Source organism: Sebastes umbrosus, chromosome 6 (genome assembly GCF_015220745.1).
Source record: "Sebastes umbrosus isolate fSebUmb1 chromosome 6, fSebUmb1.pri, whole genome shotgun sequence".
Classification (NCBI taxonomy): domain Eukaryota; kingdom Metazoa; phylum Chordata; class Actinopteri; order Perciformes; family Sebastidae; genus Sebastes; species Sebastes umbrosus.
Genome location: NC_051274.1, coordinates 18,190,202 through 18,201,982, shown reverse-complemented (window position 1 = coordinate 18,201,982; position 11,781 = coordinate 18,190,202). Strand labels below are relative to the sequence as shown.

The 11,781-nt window shown below is 38.3% G+C and overlaps 2 protein-coding genes across 7 annotated transcripts; one reads left to right on the top strand and one right to left on the bottom strand.

Annotated features, from left to right (window-relative positions):
• Positions 1–316: 316 nt before the first annotated feature.
• ssuh2rs1 (ssu-2 homolog, related sequence 1) lies at positions 317–5,223 on the bottom strand. 6 transcript variants are annotated; one of them, XM_037773468.1, is made up of 14 exons: positions 5,015–5,223; positions 4,887–4,919; positions 4,733–4,797; positions 3,938–4,042; positions 3,270–3,345; positions 2,979–3,108; positions 2,804–2,864; positions 2,560–2,681; positions 2,408–2,470; positions 2,231–2,313; positions 2,023–2,115; positions 1,771–1,876; positions 1,219–1,326; positions 317–1,085 (listed from the first exon to the last, which is right to left on the bottom strand). In XM_037773468.1, exons 2-14 carry the CDS (start codon positions 4,907–4,909, stop codon positions 945–947), a joined length of 1,176 nt encoding a protein of 391 aa, XP_037629396.1. In that variant the 5' UTR covers positions 4,910–4,919; positions 5,015–5,223; the 3' UTR covers positions 317–944. The 6 variants fall into 6 exon arrangements, with proteins under 6 accessions (XP_037629396.1, XP_037629397.1, XP_037629402.1 ...); XM_037773469.1 differs by having other exon boundaries at positions 3,941–4,042; XM_037773471.1 differs by having other exon boundaries at positions 945–1,085; positions 4,868–4,919.
• Positions 5,224–5,381: 158 nt separating this feature from the next.
• On the top strand, positions 5,382–9,866 carry rpl32 (ribosomal protein L32). The gene is made up of 4 exons (XM_037773475.1): positions 5,382–5,512; positions 6,990–7,090; positions 7,211–7,392; positions 9,702–9,866. The coding sequence occupies exons 2-4, from the start codon at positions 6,995–6,997 to the stop codon at positions 9,829–9,831; spliced, it is 408 nt and encodes a 135-aa protein (XP_037629403.1). The 5' UTR covers positions 5,382–5,512; positions 6,990–6,994; the 3' UTR covers positions 9,832–9,866.
• Positions 9,867–11,781: the final 1,915 nt, after the last annotated feature.

Genomic DNA, 11,781 nt, shown 5'->3' with positions numbered 1-11,781 from the left:
AAAAGGCTGTGGAAGGACTTGAGTAGATTCATTATTGATAATATTGGCCCCTGATGTTATTCTATGTCTAGAGAATGTTTTGTTTGTTTTCCATAAAGGTAACAGTCAAATTAAAAAGAATATCATATGATTCATCTGATTATTCTCTTAGCTAAATTTCATATACATAAATTCAAATTTAGTAAATCTAAACCTTCATATTTTTTTTGTATTTGAACATGAAACTAAACAATACATTAAATTGATTCTCTCCCCCGAAAACAAAAAAGCTATTAAGACGGTAACTTTATGCACCTGAGCCAATAAAAAAAAAATATACCATTTATTGTATTTATTAAAAGTGGTGAATCATTGCAAATAAAAGCATTACACGTTTTTGTCTTACAAAATCATACACATTTAACAGTCTGTTGCATTAACATTAAAAAAACATTAGTTTTGCTATTAGAGCAAACTGATTAGGTTCAAATACATATCACTTACATAAAAAAAATAGCACTGCTGCAAAAACATAATAACAAATCGTTGATTTTACTGATGATAAAAAAATCATTGATGCCATATAAGAGTAAAATTATTCAACATTCAGGGAATATAGTTAGTATGTATGACTCTGGGTATTACGGTTTATATTGTGTTAGTAAGCAATTCATTTATGTGGTGCATGCATACAAATGGCACGTAACAATAAAAATGATTTTCAAAATATTAGTTATCTTGTAGTAGTAAATCAAAAGTAACTTATGTGTAGCCTTGAAGATCACTTAATTAAGAGGCTTCTTCAGTTCTACAAATTTGTGGGGAGCTCATAGGTTAAATGTTTTTTAACTCCATTGAACATGGACTGTCCACATGTCAGGGAACACCCCATTAATCAGTAAAACTGACTTATTCAGATATCCTATGATCTGGAAAGGTTTAACCTTCATACACAACCGTTGCGATTACATTACAGTACAGCAACAGGTAGCAGGATAGTCATCGGCATTAACTTTGAACTCATTCCCGTAAACAAAGTAAATGTGTGATTTCCCTTTCCACGTGTAGGTCACCTTGGTGACGGGGATCAGCTCTATGGTTTGACGCTGCAGACAAAGAGAGCAAAGATGAGCATGTTCCACAAACACAAAATTAGGCTTGGAACTCAAGTATTAACACTGATAAAATATTATTTTATATCCGAATAGTAGGCTATAAATGAAGTAGATGCATTGTTACCTGTTGGAGAATGCGTGACGTCCTTGAGTACTTGCCCTGGTGTTCATTGACAAAGCGTTGTGAAGCATTCACCACTGTGGGGTCTGGGAAGCTCATCACTGGGTATACCTTTACAGAGTAATCAGAAAAATATTAATAAGTACTCAATCATTCATAGTTTGATGGATCAAGCAGGACAACAAAACTTGAGTTGGACAATATGACCTCTGAATATAGTGTCAGTATTAGACACAGTACAAGGGCTGCATAGTGAAAGTAGCAGCAGCTTCAGTCCTCCCTCAGTGTCACACAGTATGTGTTCTGTGTGGTCTCCCGCGAGATCCCAAAACTGTTAACTGCGATTAGAATGTGGCTGAAACGCATCCTGTGTTGTAGATACATAGGTTACGGTAAATGTGTACCACTGAGAAGCATGGTTATCAGTCTAGTAAATCAGGCAAAACATTTCTCACCAAACATATAAACGATCTGCATGTTCCGTGTATTAAAAAGCATAATCCTCCCATACCCATATCATGTGCCCCCTCGGAAAGTGAGAAACTGTATATTTACCAGGTACTGAGAGTCCTTGAAGAGCTCCTTGCCAGACACCTTGCTGAGGTTGTCCAACTGCAGTCCACTTGACTGTTCCACAACATAGTTATCAGTGTTGTTGGTCCTGAAAGCATGTACACAACAAAAGAGGAAATCTGGTTTAATTTTACAACTGTTATACGCTAACTTACAGTGTAAAGTAACCATAAATGTTAATGACTTTCAGAACGTTGCATTAGTTAAGTCAGACATTATTGAGAGAAACGGCACCATTTAATAGTGAGGTTGATGTAGACCAGAAGCTGCTGTTTCCCTCTACATGTGTCACATTGCTTCGCGCCTTGCCCTTGACAGTGGCTGCAACTGTAAAGGAAATAATGTTTAATTACTATCTTTTAGGAGAAGCACAAAATATACAGTTTATCAATAGTACTTTTACTGCCTCAGAAAGCTATGAGATGCAATGGGTGATGCTTACTTTTCCCTCCCTCTGCCACTGCAGTGGTGGCATCGATCCTCTCCGTGGCGGTAACCAGAGCCATTGCACACCCAACAAACTTTCTGAGAGGAGCAAAGAAAATAAATCACATGATCAGATGATGAACATAAAGGTCTTAAAGTGACCCTTTAAAGGAGGTCTGTGGAAATAACTTACATTACCAGCACCGGCACAGTCTTTGCAAGGTTTCCGTCCCATTCCCACGCAAGCGTGGCAGGCCTGTATACGAAATGCGTCTCGTTAGGAAAAGTCTCTAAAATAAATTACAGAAGCTTTTTCCTTAGTCAAACCTGTGTTATATAGTTTACCTTCATGGACGATGTGTAGGGAACCTTTATAATCTGTTTGTCATCCACAAAAAAATTGGGGGCTTTCGCAGCAATGTCCCAAGGACCTGGAGGTGGTTGGGCAAAGGCATCCACTGGCTGGCCTGATAAAAAAAAATATATATATATCTAATTATTAACGAGCAGATGCCCTAAATAGCTGACTGACAGCAGAAAACAGAGAATTTAACTAATTTAACTAATGAACAAGGTAATAGTACTGTACCGTGGTACGGCTCGTGACTCCACTCTGTAGATCTTAATTCCGTAAAGGTTTCCAGGCGGTACTAAAACAAACACAATTTTTTTATTTATTTATTCATGCACTGATCATCCAAAACTACTACTATTGTTTTTATTTCCTGACTTTCTACTGTTCCAAACACATACACTCCTCTTACCCTGTACGTATTGAATGCATCCATGTGGGTGATCACACCATCCTTTGCTGGTCCTCCACTGTAGCAGCACTTGCTGGAGGCAAAGAGGACAAACGCCTCCCGGGCCGTATCTTCAGTTATAGATGGGATACTGTCCACAGTGAGGGTAGGAGATACAGTTTGTCACGCAGTTTAATCTTTTAAAAGGAAGTGATGGGTCTAATGGTGCTTAGATTGCTTTAATCTTACAACACATCATGGAAAATGTTTCGCAATATCCATCTTGAAAAAAAAGGAAATAGTTTTGCTTACTTCCAGTGTGGTTGTTCAGGTCCACGTTCAGGCTGGGGAACTGGGAAAGAAGGCATCGGAGGGGGCAGAAATCCACCTACAGCAGATTGAAACGTATTTTGTAGTGTTTTATTGCTTTATCTTAAGGGCAATACTTCCTAGTACTTTTTATAACATACATATATATATATATATATACACACTCAGTGGCCACTCTATTAGGTACACCAGTAAAATCCACAACAGTTCAGACATAAATTTAACCTTTAAACAGATAACAATGTTAATGTTGCTTGACACTGTCAGAGAAATATTGATTATATATTTATATATTCATATTTATCATCCCACTCCTCAGCATTTTATTTCTCTACATATATTGTGTTATATATTGTATCATTATGTACATAATTTACATACTTCTTTATTTCTATTTTCTTACATTTCTTTATGCTTTTATATAAGGGCAACTGTAACATCCCAATTTCCCTCCGGGTATCAATAAAGTATTTCTGATTCTGATTGAAGAGGTTGTAGTTATATATTGAGAGGTGTTTCTAATGTTTTGATTTAGATTGTATAGATGTACCTAATAAAGTGCCCAGGGAGTGAATATGGCAGTACTGTGGAGAATAGGGAGAATAGGATTAATAATTATTGATATTAGGCTTTGGTGTGGCATACTGTACCTCCTCCTCCTGGCACTGTTCCTTCATAGCCAGGCATGTTGTCAAACATACTGGCCGGAGGAGCGCTGGGGCCCTGGGTCTCAGCAGCGGGTGGGGCGAACATTGCTTAAAACAAACCAGAAGAACCAGTTCAGTCACATGAATGTCTACACTTGTACAGCATAAATCTCTGTAAAGTTTCTCAAGCATTACACGAATGACTAGCCTATAATAAAAAAAAATAACTATTAGAGACTCTTTAATGCGCATCAACTTGAACTTTTTCCAGAAAATCCAGGTGAATTCTTGAAGTTGTGACATGTTTCTACCTGACAACACACCTAAAGAAGACACAGAGTCGCGACTTACCTTGCCCCTCGGTGTTAGTATCCATTATGAGATGTTTTACAGCTACACCAAAGATTCTCACACACACGGTTAGGGTCGTTTAACAAAACACTATCATTTTAGAGGCACACACCACTCCTCTAACGTACAGTTACGCTGTGCTGCCTCACATAACCTGCACGCATACAATGACGTCACTCAAGTGTGTGTGTACGTGTGTGTGTGTGTGTGTGTGTGTGCAACGGAAGCGTGCAATTACACTTCTATAAATCTGTCTTTTTCATACATGTCCTAACAAAATTGTCTTAAAGTTCAAAATCCAAAGGCAAGGCAAGTTTATTTATATAGCACATTTCATACACAAAGGCAATTCAAAGTGCTTTACATATATAACAGCAAGATAAAAGAGCACAAAGTGCATAAGATAAAAACGAATAAAAGTATAAAGAAGACCTCCATGGAGCTTACCGGGGACCCCCTCTGCTGCTGGTATGTAACCGGGGTTGGCCATCCCGTAGGTCCGGTTCTGGTTGCTGTACCGGGGAAAACGAAAGTTAGACCAAATCAAATAAAACCAAAGTTAGTTTGGAGTAAAATACACAAAATAAAAAGCGACGCTCACCCCAACACGGGCTGATACTCCATTTTAAAAGCGCTGGAAAGAAAAACGACCAAAACGAAAAATCTTTATACTGTGCTCTAATCACATTGTATCACACATCATCATGTGACAGAAAGCAGATCATTTACCTTTTATTAAACCACACCCACAGAGTTGTCAGTCAGTGACAGTCTCTTCTTCTGACTTGTTAAAAAAATAATAAATCTTCTCTTTCTTTTTTCTTTTTTGGTTCAGCTCGCTGTGGTAATCTTTAATGATAAAGGCGCTCACTCAGTTTAGAGAAGTTACAGTTACAGAAAGCTTCCCACTCCTATAAAACCTCTGTCCAGGAAGTGCGCACAATCCGTTACAGCAGTAAACAAACATCAAAAGGTGGGCGTACAGATGTGAATAAAAGCTTAAGATGTAATAATATAACACCCACTAACAACAAACAACAAACTTTTCTAGATTCATGTTGTTTCGCTAAAAAAAATTGAGAAATAAGAGTAAATTCCGGTGTTTCACACGCATCTTAAAATACTGTTCTGATAAACTACAGTACCCATAAGCCTTTGCGACACTCGCGGAAGTCCTTTTCTCTCCTTCCTCCGTCGTTGAAGTCCCTTTTGGATTTACATCGGCGGGTGAGTCGATGCTATCTATGTCCATCAGCGCGATTTAGAGCGTTATTTAACCATCTCGATGTGTGTTATCAACCGTAGACGTCCACTGTATAAATGTTGGATTAAATTGACCATTTTTGTTATCTTTTATAACGACTTTAATGCGTATTCCTGGAGCGAGGTGTTGCTAACCGTGTTGCTAACCGTGTTGCTAAGCGCTCCTAGCTCTCTCTAGTATTCAGTGAAGGCCACGCTGCGTAACGTGGTATACAGATAAACACTGTTGAATAAGAACCACCCGTGTGTCAACATTAAACATATGTAAACTGTTTATTTCTGCTCAGGGCCTCACTGTTCAAACGGAAAGCTTAAAGTAGAGTAGCATGGCTGGCTAGCTGAGGTTGGACAACACGTTTACCCTGAGGCTCACTCACAAGAAATGGTTGATGCATGCTTGGTTTATTGCTGTTAATTGCAGGCTCAATGATAGTTTGTCATTGAGATTTAGTGTTGTCTTAATATGCCAGTGGGTTAGGCCTAGTTGAGACAATTACAGCCATATTAAGACAATTACAAAGACAGCCTTCTATCACCTGAAGAATATAGCAAGATTAGAGGACTGATGTCTCAGCAGGATTTGGAAAACTAGTCCATTCATTTATCTTCAGCCGACTTGACTACTGTAACAGTGTCTTTACTGGTCTTCCTAAAAAATGGATCAGACAGCTGCAGCTGATTCAGAAAGCTGCTAGAGTCCTCACTAAGACCAAGAAAGTGGATCATATCAGTCCAGTTCTGAGGTCTCTACACTGGCTCCCTGTCTCTCAGAGAATTGATTTCAAAATACTTGCTGCTGGTTTACAAAGCACTAAATTGTTTAGGGCCAAAATACATTTCTGATCTTCTGCTATGTTCTGAACCATCCAGACCTCTCAGGTCATGTGGATCAGGTCTGCTTAGTGTCCCCAGAGTCAGAATTAACATGCAGAAGAAGCAGAGTTCAGTTTTTATGCACCAAATATTTGGAACAAGCTCCCAGAAACCTGCAGGACCGCTCCAACTCTGAGATCTTTTAAATCAAATCTTAAAACATTCCTGTTTGCTGCTGCTGCCTTTTATTAAACCAGATAATTATCTTATACTGCACTAGAGCTTTTACTGTTGTGTGTTATACTCTATTTTAGCTTTGATCCTATAGCTTTCATTTTTAGCTTGTATTTATTTTCTAATCTTTGTTTTTATAACTGTTTTAATTGTCTTAATGTTCTTTTGCACTTTGTCAAAATGTTCTTGAATGTTAATGTAAAGCACTTTGAATTGCCCTGTTGCTGAAATGTGCTATACAAATAAAGCTGCCTTGCCTAGTTGTAGGAACCTCAACACTTGCTAATAAATCCTTAATAACATTAGCATGTGAGCAGGTTGTGGTGTAATGCTGCAACACTGACATAAATATGCTGTAACCTTGGTTTCTAACATTTGTTTTTCTTTCCTCCAGTCACCATGGCAGCCCTCAGGCCCCTCACAAAGCCCAAGATCGTCAAAAAGAGAACCAAGAAGTTCATTCGCCATCAGTCTGATAGATATGTCAAGATTGCGGTAAGAGTCTATAGGACATATACTACACAAGCTCAGCTGGGTCATACTGCTGCTTTCACTTGCTGAAGGTGGACCTGCAAGCGGTTAATCCTTGAATATCTTTTTCATATCTCCCAACAGAAAAACTGGCGTAAGCCCAGAGGTATTGACAACAGGGTCCGCAGGCGGTTCAAGGGTCAGATGCTGATGCCTAACATCGGTTATGGTAGCAACAAGAAGACCAAGTACATGCTGCCCACTGGCTTCAAGAAGTTCCTGGTGCACAATGTCAAGGAGCTCGAAGTCCTGATGATGAGTAACAAGTAAGTTGTGTGTACATACGGTGAAATATTGTAGATTACTTTTCCCTATATACTAAAGTTATTGGTCTCAGGAGTGCACAGGGTTTGTTCTATTTGCAGAGATATCTGCTGAGACTTTTGCTGCCACTTTAGTATAATACAGGTGATAGGAATTGTAAGTGCAAATACAAGTGTTTGAGTAAAGTTTTCATAGAAAATATGCATTTCACATTTCATAAGCTTTGAATGGATTGATTGGCCGACCTTCTTGACTAACTGGGACAATGTTTTTGTTAAGAGATGTTGTTGGGTTTTTCCAAATTTATTTTTTCAGTGCCTTGAGCACCATAAAAGAAATACTATTCACCTCCAGTGCATAAATATGTGGTGGCAGAAGTCTCTGTAGCAGAGATCTCGGCAAATAAGAATAATTACATATCTATACACCTCAAGGGCAAAACGGGTGAGCTGAACCTTGCACGGTAGCAAGACTTGAACTAATATATTCTGTCGGAACTATGTGACATGAGTCAAATTAGGATTTTCTTAGTGACTGAGTAACAGAATAAATACTCTTAAATTATGATCAGGAACATGCAGCAGCATCCTCTAACATGTCAGAAGGCCATCTTCACAAGATTAGAAACTACACTGACAATTATACTACACAATTATCATATTTATAGCCCAGTGTTTGATATGTGATGGGAATGATGATCACAATTGTTGCTGAGCCTCTTTAGAAAATATTTGGGCTTAATTAAAGCAACAACTTGTATGATGAAGTCCAACATAGTTTAGCTTCCTTCACAACAACCTGATGCTGACAATTTGTCAGTTTATCAACTTGCTTTGTTTAACCAGAAGGTTTAGCTCTGAGTGGTAAAGGAGAGGAGTTGGTAACAGCCAACCAACCATCATTTAGGTAGAAAGGCTTATGGCTGTCGTTGTATTTGGCACAATTTCCCTTTTTCGGGCAGTTTCACTTTGAAGCTGGTTAAGGTTAATCAAAAATCTGCCCTGGGTTTCTAAGGGATGCGGTGACACAGATGCAATCCAGGCAACTCCCTTTGATGGCTCTTCTTGCTTTCTATGCACTGTGAAAGATTTAAAACCATGGATCTGGTGTTAATCATGTCATTCATAAGTTTTCCCCGAAGTGAAGCTTAGTGTTAAGATGTTTTCATCTTGTCAGTTTATTTTAAACCAGAAAATATTAATAACACGGTGGATCTGAGGTGGAGCGAGCAGATGGCAGTTGCCACCACTTAGTTTGAAGCTTGAGATGCCTGTCAAGTAGTCGCAGCTCAAAGCAATCACTTCCCTTCACTTCTTTACTTTCAGTGAAGAAGGTTGCAAGTTTTTTGCTTCTTGATCCCTGATACTACCTCCTTAATTTGAGTTTAGTCTGACAATTTAGACCTAAAATAACTTGTCAATTTCTGTTAGGAGATAGTTTGTAACTCTATTGTGAATGAATTCAGGTGGGATAATGGATGCCTGAGTTGGTGCATGGACAGAGATAGATCATTTTAATCAAAGTGTAGAACTTAAAACTGGAGTAATGTCACTTAGCTAACCAAGCTCACTCAGCAACTTATGCTTAAAACTCTGCCAACTCTATTTACTCTCCACAGGAGCGAGTAGACTACAGATTGTCACCCATGTCTAAAACCGTAATATTTACTAAGGAATCAATCTGTGTCTCAAGGGAGAGGTTTGGATTTTCCCCATAAACTGTTTTTTAGAGCCAGCATCCACTAGCAATTTTAGCAGCCAGTTACTAAAATTGACCAGATAAATACATGGAAATGCCAGTTTGCTCAATGAGGATATGTTTGGATGCAACACAACAAACAAAATCTAATTAGCCCAGTTTAATTTTTTGATTTTAATTAAATCGCTTGTTTTAGAAACTGTGTGGCTGTGTTAACGCCATGTAGAAAAATTCCAGTTGCAGCATGATTGTTCTTTACTGAATATTTAAATATAAAAAAATACAGCTTGAGTTGTTTCTGTAAACCAGGAGTCATCCTGTCTCAGAATTTAAAATTGCCTGCCAAAGCAACAGGAAATTATAGAAGATAAATTGGGCTACATAAGACTAAAGCTGCATTAAACATTTGAGATAATTTTACCAGGTGAATTTATGCATGAAGAAGCACAATCATTTATTTATATGACTTTATTTTATTAGAGGTGTGACTTTGTTTTGGTTCTCCACTGAATTGATATTAGGTTGAAACCTCAAGACAGTTGCAGCCTAAACTGTCACATTTCAGTGAAAACCTCTCATCATTAACCCAACGTTCTTTCCTCTCCCTCTGTAGGACTCACTGTGCTGAGATCGCCCACAACGTCTCCTCCAAGAACAGGAAGGTGATCGTGGAGAGGGCAGCTCAGCTGGCCATCAAGATTACCAACCCCAACGCCAGGCTCAGGAGCGAGGAGAACGAATAAACTGTTTATTCACAATAAATGTTTAAAAATTGAAACAGGCTTGTGGATAATTTTTCTGCACTGCATTGCTTGTTAGCGGTGTTGTTGCATGAGTCTGGAAAATGGAAAGGCTCATCTCAGAGTTTAAAATGAAGTGGGTTGCTTTTTGGCTGAGATGGTTGAAAGTTCAGCAGTTTGGACATAAACAAACTTGAAGTTGTTCTCTGGCTGTTGGCAAATTCAAGGAAGATTGTTTGTACAAAGACCTAATAACAGCAATATTTGTTTCTTGGAACGCAGTGATCAAAATTGCAGATGGGTCTGAAGTTAATGTTGAGTAACACTGGCACTCCAGTAATGTTCTGTTATTGTTTTACAGCATCGACACATTTGCATTGACCCTCCTTTAAATTAGTGTCACTGGTTGAGGGAGATCTAATTTAAAAAGGGAATATGTGTATTAACAGGTGTTGCAGTGACCAGGGAGTTATAAATAGGTAGGTCATTTGGGGAATGATACCTCAAGAGATTAGTTAGTTCTGTGCGGTGCACAGGCGGCAAAATAGTAAGAAAATGCTCACACATGCGCGAGTTGGCATCTACACTGGCTACTGATCTGGTTGTATTCTCCCTTGGGTAAATGGGGCTATTCCGCACTTCTTTCCAGATGACTGGACACTGAAACAGAACAAAAGGGGCAAAGATGCCCGAAGAAGAGTGTTGACCCATATTATAAATGGAGGAGGCCACCTACATTTGTACGGTTTTCCTTCCAAGATGTGATTTGGTGTAGCTTGCTTAAAGAACATTCTGGACTTAATTCATTTTTTTTTTTTTTTTTAATTACTCAACCTTTTCCAAAATGGCTCAAGGTTGCTTGAACAAATGAGCAGCACTGAAAGATCACAAGTTAGAGATGTTGATACAATTTAACTTTATTTATCCTGAGGGAAATTGTTGTGCCGTACAAAGTAGGAAAGAGTGCAAATAAAACAAAATATAACCAGATTATCAATAAGGTGCAAAAATCAACAACAATGCCAGATATGTAAACCGGTTAATGGTAAGGATCATAAATACACTGATTAATGGTAAGAGAGCAGAGATGAAGAGGAGGCTGAAGCCACCTCATTACTCCATCTCACTACTGTCCATCTGTGTGTGAGGTAGATCCTGTGGTGCATCGTGGACGGTGGTAGCAGTCCGTTGCTGGAGCTGCTCGTGCATGTAGATGTAATAATTGTATTCAAAAAGTATAAATCATGTAATGTGCTAGATTTAAACAACTACAAGGATTATAAATTCATGGAAAGTTCAGATTACAATGGGCTCTTTTCACAGCAGCCATTTTGATGTCATTGTAGGGTAAACAGTGTAATTAATAACATTAATTATGTCCCTGATCCATTTAGGAGGGTCGTGGTCCTGGTATTGTGCATGCTGCCTCATCGGATTGGTTGTGACTCACTAAATGAAATAGGACCATAATTAATTTCATCAATTACACCTGTGTTTACCCGCAATTACATGTTATAATGACTGCTGTGAAAAGGGCCTATTGCACTCCCAAGACTACTATATACAGTACGTATATATAAACTGGGGGAAAAAAAGTTCGGAAACTTGTGTTTGGTGGATTATTTTTCTGTTGTAACAATGCTAAATGGCATTGTATTTTACATCGTTGGAAAGCCTGTTTATTTACCTTCACAATGATGTCCAACTTGTAAGGATCATGCATTTGTGGGACAACTTTTTTTTCCCAGTATACAGCGGGTAAAATAAGTATGAACACGTCACCATTTTTCTCAGTAAATATATTTCCAGAGATGCTATTGACATGAAATTTTCACCAGATGTTGGTAACAACCCAAGTAATCTATACATACAAAGAAAACAAAACAAATAAGTTCAGAAATTAAGTGATGTGTAATAATGTGAAATGACACAGGGAAAAAGTATTGAACACAT

Excerpts from the sequence above, each read along its gene's own strand:
- rpl32 (XM_037773475.1), top strand. The coding sequence starts at position 6,995 with ATGGCAGCCCTCAGGCCCCTCACAAAGCCCAAGATCGTCAAAAAGAGA. Across the intron at positions 7,091-7,210 it reads ATAGATATGTCAAGATTGCG|AAAAACTGGCGTAAGCCCAG; the intron begins GTAAGAGTCTAT and ends ATCTCCCAACAG. Across the intron at positions 7,393-9,701 it reads GTCCTGATGATGAGTAACAA|GACTCACTGTGCTGAGATCG; the intron begins GTAAGTTGTGTG and ends CTCCCTCTGTAG.
- ssuh2rs1 (XM_037773468.1), bottom strand. The coding sequence starts at position 4,909 with ATGGAGTATCAGCCCGTGTTGGG. Across the intron at positions 3,109-3,269 it reads CCTGAACAACCACACTGGAA|TATCCCATCTATAACTGAAG; the intron begins GTAAGCAAAACT and ends CACTGTGGACAG. Across the intron at positions 2,471-2,559 it reads CCTACACATCGTCCATGAAG|GCCTGCCACGCTTGCGTGGG; the intron begins GTAAACTATATA and ends TTTCGTATACAG.